Here is a 10,675-nt window from a genome sequence, read left to right as displayed (position 1 = left end):
GCCTTAATTAGATTGCGGATTAAGATGGTCCCATCGAATCATATTCATGGGTGGATCCGCGGCGACTTCCACATGGAGTCGACTCTAATCAGCAGCAATTACTGTGCCAATTGCCCATGCCGATTCCGCTGATTTCGGCTTTCGATTGAAAATGAGAATGGCTCGTTGGAAAAGTGGGATTAGCAGCAATGGAAACATGATGGAGGAGAATCGAATCGAGGCAGTCTTTTCGATCGTCTGCGCATCATGCCACAAAACCATGCCCCATGACCAGTGAAATTGTGTTTGCCGGGCTTGTTTTCTTTTATTTCGTTTACTTGCCTCCTCTGCGTTTTCACACTTTTCACGAATCGACGTATCCATTGTTGGGCAACTTGGCTAATGGAATCGGCAAGCAGCCACCAGCGAACCATTAATTGAGCACGCTGGCGGCTTTAATAGTTCTAAAGCAGCTGGATATTAGTGTCAGAGTCGCAGTGAATCGCGCAGCGGTACTCCGCTTTAATTTTCACAATTAACTTTATTTATTCGATCATAAACATGTGCATTTACGGGAGAAGAGAGCAGGACTACTTGGCTAGTATTTCGGCAGCTCGGAATAGCGCGGCGGCGTGGACCACAGCACGCTGGAGTTTCGCTTCAGCTGGCTGGGATCGATGTTCGGGAATATCTGCTTTAGGTCCGGTGTGGTGGGCGCCACCGAGAAAAAGCTGTCGATGATGTCGGTTGGGCAGTGGCTCTGCATAGCAATTGCCTCTCCCCTTACGTGGCCTGAAAATAAACACATAAGTCAGAATCTATATTTAAGAACATTTCCTTTAGTAGTCCCAATGGAAATCAGACTGTAATCTGGTGTATTTACTTGTATATATTTACGATGAATAAGGTATCTCGAAAATAACTCTTCGAAATGATCCACAAACTTACTTCGACTCCAGGTGGGCGCTGGGGGACGCTTGTGGGTGACCTTTCCCTCGTCGTCTGTCGAGTCGTCTTCGTGCAGCATCTCCCAGGTGTACTTGGTTTTCGGCGGCGGCGGAAGCATCTTCTTGGGCTTGGCGCCGGTTAGCTGCTGCAGTTTCTGCTGCTCCAGCTCCTTGAACTTGGCCTTCTTGAGCGCCTCGGCTTCCTCTTGCTGGCGCATCTTCCGCTGCAGCTCCTCCAGCTCTTGTCGTTTGCGCTCTTCAATTCGCTTTCGCTCCTCCTGCTTCTTGGCGCGCTCGGCGGCCAGCTTGGCCATACGCTCTGCCCGCTCCCGCTCCTTGGCTTCGCGCTGCTGGGCAGCCTGCTGGTGCTTTTGCTCACGCAGCTTCTTGCGCTCCTCCGCCAGATTGTGCAGGCCCTTGCGGAAGTCGTCTCCGCTGTTCTCGCGCGACAGCGTTTTTGTGGACGTGGAATTGACCGACCTTAGGTTCGTACCGGTGGCCGTCTTCAGCAGACTAGTGGCCTTAGACGCGCTGGCAGGTCCCTTCTTGGGCTGCGCCGAGCTTAATGGTAGTGTGCTTGTCGTTTGAGTCGGTGTGAAAAAGCGACCAACAGTCGGAGCAGGCAGCTTGCCAATTTTGGGAGTGTTGTTTGATCCTGGCGTGCCCTGCTGAAGAGTAAAAAAAAATAACAATAAATGAATCACCTATCAAACAGTTCTAGAAAGCGCCAATTGATACAGAACTGGTGAATAGTCTAGCCTAATTCTGCCTGCTATCTGCCTGCTATATATGTGCAACTATACTGTACCTACCAGATCTTTTCCCCGCTTAGGGCGCATGCTGTTCTGTGCGTTTGCCGCATTCTCGAACGCCTCCACGCGCATTTTCACTGGACTCTGAAGCAGTGGGCTGTAGAAGTGCAAAGATTGTTTAGAAGGATAACATGCATGAAGAGGCAGGGTATCTACTCACTTGAAAAGCTCATGTGTACGGGTAGGCAGTTTTATAGCCTTTATGCTCGAGAGCAGCTTGGTCGTCGGCAGCTTCTCCTCCACCGACTCGTCCTCCGTTAAGAGGCTGTCCTGCTTACTCAGAGGTTGTTTCTTGTCGTTGGAGTGCACCTCAAAAGTGGCATCTCCAGCTGGTCCTATTGGACTATCGCTCGTCGGCGCAGGACCCAGTACGAGGGTGGCGTTGGAAATCGCCACGGTCTCATTGACAGCAGCCGGAGCAACTGCAGCCACTGATTGCTCTGCAACGGGCGGATCTTCGAGTGCATCCTTGTATATGGATCGCTCCTGAACCGTTCGCGAATCGCTGCTACACTTGCGCGTGCGCGACGAGACTGGCGAGCTCTTGTCCAGGTCGCTGAATCGTTCCACCTTTATGGGTCGGTGGCTTTCCACGTCCTTCTTCTTCTTGCGGACCTTCTTGGAGACCTCCGTGGATGTCGTCGTGTTGCTGGCCACCGTATCGTCCGGTCGCGCTGCCTCCGTTGTTACAGAGGAGACGGTGGTCACATTTGCCGTGGAGACCGCATTGGTTAACGGGGGCACTGCTTCGGTACTGAGTTTCTCGCGCTTTACCTTCACGCGGAGTGTCTTCGTGGTGTTCACGTCCTCTGTGACTGAGGCCTCCTCCGGAGGCTTTTGCTGCTCAGCTGTTTCTGCTGCTGGCTCTTCTAGTTCCGGCTCCGCTAGTTTATTTTCCTCTAACGCCTGTGCACTGGTGAAGCTGTTAAACTGGGAGACTCGCTGCTCGCTCTCAACCTTGACCTTTACGAGCTCCTCGCTGCTGGGCCGCCGCATCTTACGGTTGAGTGAGGGCTCCTTGAGTAATTTCTCGGTCTTCAGCTTAGCGGCTCGCTGTGGCCTTCCGGAGCCGAGGGTGGTGTCCGCCGAGACGGGCACAGGCGGAGGCGGCATCAGCGAGGCCGTGGAGTTGTGCTCGTCCTCGGCGATAGCCAGCAACTGGGAGTTGCTGACCCGAGTGCTTTGACGGGCCGACGTGTTGTTGGCCGTGGCGTCTGGAGCTGCTCAAATGGAATATCACAGGGGTTGTTGGTCGTTAATGCTTTAAAATGGCCAGGATACTCACCCTCGGGCTCATTCTGATCCTCGGCCAGTGAGGTGAGTCGCTTGGGGCGCTTTTTCGTTTGCTGCGGCGTCACCGAAGAGTTCTCCTGACTCTTCGCTGCCGGAGCACTGTCCCTCGGTTTGGCCTCCGCCTCCGGCTGGCCTGTGCCGTAGAAGAGGTGGTCCAGCTCCTCAAAGTGGGCCTAAAAAACACATATGACGCCATGTTGACAGTGTCGGAATTTCGTCTCCTGATCCTGGCTTACCTTGCGCAGGACCTCGAGCTCCCTGCGCAGGTCCGAAAGCGAGCCCAGCACGCCCAAGATGTCCTCCATATCTAGCGACTGTATCTGACAAACTGCAAATCCGGATTCGGTTCCTTCGATTTTATCGTTTTTTTCAAATGGCGGCAATTGCGACGCGCGTCAGCATTTGATAACATGCCTTTAATTGTGCACTGTTGACAGTTAACAGCTCGTCGGGTGCTGTAAGGCGCATTTATGCCTCTGCTTTCCAACACTGCACGGGCGATAAAGTTCCCGCGCAAAATGAAAAACACAACCAAAACTTGTTTTTTGAGTGAATATTGGGAGATATTTATTTGAATTCTTTAAAATAATATTATTGGGTTATTTAAATAGTTACGTACTGGATTTCTAGCCCTGTAAATTTTGAAAGTATAACATTAGGTGAACCAGTTCCAATACGTTCCCGCCACTACCATCTCTAGAAAGCAGTGCTGCACGGCTCCCCAAAAAACATATTGTAAACAAATTTGAGGGAAAATGGTAAGGGAAAGAACAAAAAGGAACATTTAAATTATAAATATAGATTACGGAAGAGAATTAATTTGCGTAAAGGACCGGAAATATTTCAAACAAGTTTCAGCAAACGTCCAGTGCTGCACAAGCACTTCCGACGATAGTATCGCCATGGCGAGCTGACCAGCAAGCCCATCTCTAGCACATTTGTTAAAAAATTTGCAACAAGCCAACGAAAATCGACCAGGAACGGTGGACAGCCAAAACCGCGCGCTCTGCGACGACCACCGTGGGATGCACATACGTATGCGCAGCCGTGCCGCGGAGTAGACACAGTGCCCGCGATCCGCGACCAGCGAACCGCCAAACCCCGAGAAGCCAGCTGCAGCAGATCCACAGATCGCGCCGCAGATCCAGATCATGGGCCTCGACTTCGACGCAGTGGAATACTGCAAAGGGGTGAAGACCCAGCAGTCCCAGCCGCCTTTCGCCTGTCCCGTCCGCGGCTGCGACCGCAGCTACAAGACCATCATGGGTCTGCAATACCATCTTATGAAGTACGACCACGACAACCCACAGCCGCTCACGCCCGTGCTGACTCCGAGCCGCAAGAAGGCGCGCTCACGCTCCGGCGGCCACCACTCCACGCCTCGTCCGCACAAGGATCACCCCACGCCGGGTGGCGGTGGAGCTGAGGCCAGAAACGGCTGCTCCTCGGCCAGCGCAGGAGGTGGATCGGCGAGCGGAGTCAGCGCCCGGCAGTACGCCAATCCAGAGTCACTGGTGTCCTACAACGAGGAGGAGGCCACGGTGACGTTTAACTTGGACGGGAAGAGCGTGCGCCTGGGCATCGACGACGCCTTGCCGCTCGTAGAGGACGAAGAGTTCGCCGCCCTAGTGGCCAGGGGCTGTATTCTGAATGCCGACGCACCACCGCTGGAGGAGAACGCGCCCTGGGCAAGGGTCCAGGTGCCCGTGGCCAGGGTGGCCGAGATTCCGGACTACCGAGTGTCCGACGCCCCGCCACGGCCGCTGGCCTACTATCGCTTCATCGAAAAGTCCCTGGAGGAGCTGGACGGGGAGGTGGAGTACGACGTTGACGAGGAGGACTCCGCCTGGCTGGAGCACATGAACGAGGAGCGCCAGCGACTCGGCCTGAACGCCGTGGGCATCGACACGATGGAGCTGCTGATGGACCGGCTGGAGAAGGAGTCGCACTTCCAGGCGGCGGCCAACGGCACACCCACAGGCGTCGAGGTGGACGACGACGCAGTCTGCTGCATTTGCCTCGACGGCGAGTGCCAAAACACCAACGTGATACTTTTCTGCGACATGTGCAACCTGGCGGTACACCAGGACTGCTACGGTGTCCCCTATATCCCGGAGGGCCAGTGGCTGTGCCGCCGATGCTTGCAGTCACCCAGTAAGCCTGTGAACTGTGTGCTCTGTCCCAATGCGGGCGGCGCATTCAAGCAGACGGACCACGGGCAGTGGGCGCACGTGGTGTGTGCGCTTTGGATACCGGAAGTGCGGTTCGCCAACACCGTCTTTCTGGAGCCAATAGGTGCGTAGCTCGATCTCCCAGTTTCTTTGATCCCAGTTCCAAATAACATCTGAGTTCTTTTTATAGATTCAATTGAGACCATTCCCCCCGCTCGTTGGCGACTCACCTGCTACGTGTGCAAGGAGAAGGGCTTGGGAGCCTGCATCCAGTGCCATCGGAACAGCTGCTACGCCGCCTTCCACGTTACATGCGCACAGCAAGCGGGCCTCTACATGACCATGGACACGGTTAAGGACGGGCACAACGATTCGTCCATGCATGTTCAGAAGTTTGCCTACTGCCACGCCCACACGCCGGCCGACGCCAAGCTCAAGATGAACGTGCCTGACTTCGAGGACACGCGTCACAAGATGAAGGAGGCGCGCAAGGCGTTGGCCAAGAAGCGCTCCACAGCGCCCGTGGTGCTGATTCCGACTATTCCGCCGGACCGCGTTCAGGAGATAGCAACAATGGTTACGATGCAGCGCAAGAAAGAGTTCCTTGACCGCATTATCGCCTATTGGACGCTTAAGCGACACTACCGCAACGGGGTTCCCCTCCTACGACGCTTGCAGAGCCAAGGGAACAACCACGGCGTGATACAGCGCAACGGCATTGAAGGATCGCCGGACACCGGCGAGCTGTACCGCCAGCTTAAGTACTGGCAGTGCCTTCGGCAGGATCTGGAGCGAGCGCGCCTCTTGTGCGAGTTGGTGCGCAAGCGCGAGAAGCTGAAAGTGGCTTTTGTTCGCATTTCCGAGGAGGTGGTCATGCTGCAGCTCAATCCGCTGGAGGCGGCACTGAACAAGCTGCTCGATGCTCTGGAGGCGAGAGACAGCATGCAGATTTTCCGAGAGCCGGTGGACACCAGCGAGGTGCCCGACTACACTGACATTGTGAAACAACCCATGGATCTGGGCACGATGAGGGCTAAGCTGAAGGAGTGTCAGTACAACTCGCTGGAGCAGTTAGAAGCTGACTTTGACCTGATGATTCAGAACTGTTTGGCGTACAACAACAAGGATACGGTGTTCTATCGTGCTGGAATCCGGATGCGCGACCAGGCTGCGCCGCTCTTTGTCCAGGTAAGGAAGGAGCTGCAGCGGGATGGCCTGCTGGCGCGATCACAACGCTACCACGTCGACCACGTGGAAGCGGAGGTGGAACAGGAGCTACGCTTGCTGCTGGCGGCGCCGGCCAGCGAGGGCATCGTCCAGAAGCTGCTCATTCTAGCCGACAAGTCGCAGGTGCTGAAGAACCCGACGTATCGCACCAAGAAGATAAAGCAGATTCGGTTGGAGATTTCTCGAATGCGCAAAAGCCTCCAGAAGGCGAGATTCGCAGCAGTGAGTATTGATTTTTACCCTATATGGTTCCAAAACTAATTCATATTTTTCCACAGCGTCACTCCTCGCACGCTAACCAATCCCAAAGCGACGATGAAGACACGTTGGGCGGTTCGCCTTCTAAGAAGCGCACCCGGAAACGATTCAATAGCAGTGGGGTGGACATGGAACTGGGGCATGATGATGATGATGAAGAAGAGGATTCCGATGAGGATTCGATGGGCGAGGATACTGTTTCCAAGGACTTGCTCAATTCCACGCAAACGCCGCCCTGCAGCCCCATTAAGAGTTTAAACAACAGCAGCTCTCCCGTAGGCATCAATAGAAGGTAAGTAACTTGATGAAGTCCCTCGACCATTAACCTTCCTGGTACTTTTCCACCAGGCAAATAGCTTTAGTGTTTACAAGAGCTTTTCCAATCGAAATCGTAACCTTTAGGTTTCTAGTTATGGATGTTCTTTAATTTTGAATATTCTTTATTTGGTGGTCAATCCAATACTTAAAATCTGTAAAATCCGTTTCAGAACCGCCATATTGTTAACGCGCAAGGCACAGGCTGCCCTAAAGAGACCGTCGGAGCCGTTGACGACGCCTGTTAAAGAGGAGCAGCACAATTCGCAGTCGTCCAACACGCAATCCACCAGCGGTAGCTCATCCTCCGTCACCACGGCGGCCACGGCCGCGTCTAGTGGAGCGGGCACTCTGAATCACGTCCTGTCCTCCGCACCGCCAACTGCCTCCAGCTTCGCGTTGACGCAGAACAACAGCAGTGGCGGTGGAGCTCTGGCATCGGGAACTGGAATAGGAGGGTCGTCCTCAGCGGGAACCGCTGCAGCGGCGAGCTTGACCTCTACGGCCCTCGCAATGAACAGTAAGCTAAGCGCGAATCTGCCTGTCAAGTCGCCCAAAAGACCAGGACGCTATCGTCGGGTGCCGGAAGTGAGGCACAGCTCCTCCATGTCACCAAAGAAGTCGCCCAATCCGGCGGTGACCGTCAGCCAGGCACTACCCATGCCCGAGACCCTACCCTTTGAACGAATACCGGACAGCTTTCGGGTGTATAGAGCCAATAATCAGCGCGACGTTAGTGACAGCGACGACGCTCCCTCGCAGTCGAGCAGTCCGTGCAGCAGTTGCTCAGACTTCAGCATGTCGGGCAGCTGCTCTGACTTTGACAGCGATGAGGCTAGCGAAGGCGATGCTGATGGAGATCCTGACAGAGATGGCGGAAGGAGTCGCAGCGAGGAGAGGGACTCCACGTCGCAGGAGGGCACCACCGACGCCATGGACATGCAGCACGCCAGCCTTAACAATGTTCAGGGAAACAACGGCAACATGGCCATTAGCAGCAGCAGCGGAGGAAGTGGTGGCAGCTCCAGCGAAGATGACGAGCTTGAGGAGCGGCCACTGAGCGCGCGGCAGAACAAGCCGATGAAGGTGGGAACGCGAGGAACGCCCACTCCTACGACAATGGCACGAGCAGTAGCTTTGTCAGCGGGTCGGGGACGTGGCAAGCGGCGAAGCAATCTCAGCGAGTCCACCAGCTCCACGGCCACGCCACCGCCACTGCGAAGAGCTGGAAAGCTGCGGTCAGCCACGCCCAACGCCTCTCCCCTGGTGAACAACATCAAGGCGCGTAGGAACACCACGGCGGCTGGCAGTGCACCTCTCACGAATAATAACCGCAGCAAGCACAGTGAGGATTCCGCCTCGTCGGAGAGGCACAATAACCACTCGCACGGCCAGAAGCCGGCGCTGGAGCCGCTTCAGCTGGTTTGGGCCAAGTGCCGTGGCTATCCCTGGTATCCCGCACTCATCCTTGATCCCAAGACGCCCAAGGGATTTGTGTACAACGGAGTGCCGCTGCCCGCCCCACCCACCGATGTGCTGGCGCTGCGGAAGAACTGCCTCGACGAGATTGTGTTCCTGGTGCTTTTCTTCGATGTTAAGCGCACCTGGCAGTGGCTGCCGGCCAACAAGCTGGACATCCTCGGGATCGACAAGCAGCTCGACCAGCAAAAGCTGGTGGAGTCGCGAAAGCCGGCGGAGCGGAAGGCCGTAAAGAAGGCGTACCAGGACGCGCTACACTACCAGAGCCAAGTCTCCGACTTGGAGGGCCAAGGACCCGATCCGATCATGTGAAAGCTGATGGCCCGATTGCAACTGTAGGCGCCGCTCGAAAGAATTCAGCCATTTAGTTAGCTCCCCCACAAGGGATCGCCGTATTTTTATATCTCGTTGTTGTTACTTGATACTCGAAGATGACGCAGTTGAAGAAGGCCCTCCATTAGAGTATTTCGTTGGCGAATTTCCAATTTGCACTGCAAGTGTCTTTAATTTTCGTTTGTTGCCAAGCCAAGTCACCAAGGATCGTTTACCCCAATACCATTATGTACAGTACAGTTTTTGTAATAGGCGCAGTTGGCGAAATCGTTGGAGGATCCTTACCCTTGTACATTATTTGGCTTTTGAGACTTCGATTGTGAAATGTTAAGTAGATCCAGGAATCGCTCGAACTACAGCAACATGGAATTTATAACCTCAAGACGATTCACGCGAAATCAAATCAATGTTTAAGTTAAATAGTTTTAAGCTCTCCTACTGTTAAGCCCGGAATCAACATTATAAGCACAAAACCAACCGCTAAAACCAAGCAAGCAGTCGCCTCAAGTTAAAGTCGTGTAAAAACTAGCCGCTATATAGGGGACTAGAGATGATTATAAACATTTACAAATAGCATTACAAATTGTATAGATGTGAGTGTGTGTGTGCGCGTGAGTCTCCATAAATCGATTTATCTCTATATGCAAATAGTGTACGTCTTGATTTCCACATGAACAAATAAACCATTTGATTATTGCGATGTATTAAAGAGATGCGGATTATTATTATTATTATTATTATTATTATTATTATTATAATTACTGTGTGTAATTAATGCAACACTTTCGTATGCCTAAGTGGAACGCGTAGATAATTAAGTATTGAAGTAGTTGGCTCCCGTACCCCCCAGCTCCGCCACCCAAAAACTCAATCCACACCAGTCCACCACCTTTGCCCTTAAAAAGATCGAACATTGTTTAAACCTAATGGTAAATACAAGCAGAAAAATAAATGTTTTAAACGAAATCATTTCACTTTAATAGCCTTTGTACTCATCAGTTTGACATGCATTCGACTGGCCCACAGTTTTGGCAGCTTCGCATCGCAATCGCGATCGACACCAAAAGTGCGTCAGTGGGGTTCGACAGGAATTGACTTATATTTACTTTGAGTATCCCCAGTTCGTTCACCGGGTTTTGAGGGGTCCGCTAACAGTGTCATATTCACCCCACATCAATTATCACCCCGGCAGATGTTTTGTTTTACAGTTTTCGGCAGTACGGTTTTAGCCCGGGCACATGACACGTGATTCACCTGCACCTGCTCCACGGTAATTGGCTTTCGATTTCATCCCATCTGGCTGGCTAAACACTCTTATGAAATCTTACATTACATGTATCTAATTTACTTTACTAAAGCAATAATTTAATTGAAATAATGATTTAGGAACTTGGAAATGCAGTTAAATGATAAACCAAAAATTGATTATTTCATGAGGGTATTCATTCATATTTACTGCCCAACAATTTTCGAGAATAGTATCTTTCGTTCAAAACCCATAAGTCACGGCTCGGAGGCATGATTAAGCCAATTAATTTGAGGAGCAAACAAACCCATAAGATTGAGCAAAACGATTAAAACAGAGCGTAAACAAAGTGTTTTTTGTGAAAAATTAAGTTGTTTGCGTGACAAGTGCAACGCTCAACAAAAATAAATCTTGAAATATTCTCTACGCATTTTTCACGTGCTCAGACTTGAGAAACCGCGCCAATTGTGTTTGGGCCACAGTTCGCAAACAACTCAAGTGCTAAGCCCGGCTCAAAGTTGTCAGACCGGGCTTATTCACAGCTACCGTTCATTGGCGGCAATCGAGGAGCTATTAAACAACTCAATTTGAATTTAACTGTAGATGATAGAACGC

The 10,675-nt window shown here is 52.5% G+C and overlaps 2 protein-coding genes across 5 annotated transcripts; one reads left to right on the top strand and one right to left on the bottom strand.

Moving 5' to 3' along the window:
- Positions 1-269: 269 nt before the first annotated feature.
- Incenp (Inner centromere protein) lies at positions 270-3,598 on the bottom strand. 3 transcript variants are annotated; one of them, NM_078924.5, is made up of 6 exons: positions 3,268-3,459; positions 3,024-3,204; positions 1,899-2,958; positions 1,739-1,835; positions 928-1,594; positions 270-771 (listed from the first exon to the last, which is right to left on the bottom strand). In NM_078924.5, exons 1-6 carry the CDS (start codon positions 3,334-3,336, stop codon positions 578-580), a joined length of 2,268 nt encoding a protein of 755 aa, NP_523648.3. In that variant the 5' UTR covers positions 3,337-3,459; the 3' UTR covers positions 270-577. The 3 variants fall into 3 exon arrangements, with proteins under 3 accessions (NP_523648.3, NP_001286156.1, NP_001260762.1); NM_001299227.1 differs by having other exon boundaries at positions 510-771; positions 928-1,591; positions 3,268-3,598; NM_001273833.1 differs by having other exon boundaries at positions 510-771.
- Positions 3,599-3,963: 365 nt separating this feature from the next.
- On the top strand, positions 3,964-9,790 carry Br140 (Bromodomain-containing protein, 140kD). Of its 2 annotated transcripts, none has more exons than NM_001299226.1 (4): positions 3,964-5,326; positions 5,393-6,651; positions 6,708-6,979; positions 7,176-9,790. In NM_001299226.1, the coding sequence occupies exons 1-4, from the start codon at positions 4,183-4,185 to the stop codon at positions 8,791-8,793; spliced, it is 4,293 nt and encodes a 1,430-aa protein (NP_001286155.1). In that variant the 5' UTR covers positions 3,964-4,182; the 3' UTR covers positions 8,794-9,790. The 2 variants fall into 2 exon arrangements, with proteins under 2 accessions (NP_001286155.1, NP_610266.1); NM_136422.3 differs by having other exon boundaries at positions 7,176-9,532.
- The last annotated feature ends 885 nt before the right edge of the window (positions 9,791-10,675 follow it).

Source organism: Drosophila melanogaster, chromosome 2R (genome assembly GCF_000001215.4).
Source record: "Drosophila melanogaster chromosome 2R".
NCBI lineage: Eukaryota > Metazoa > Arthropoda > Insecta > Diptera > Drosophilidae > Drosophila > Drosophila melanogaster.
This window is presented reverse-complemented; position numbering and strand designations above follow the sequence as displayed.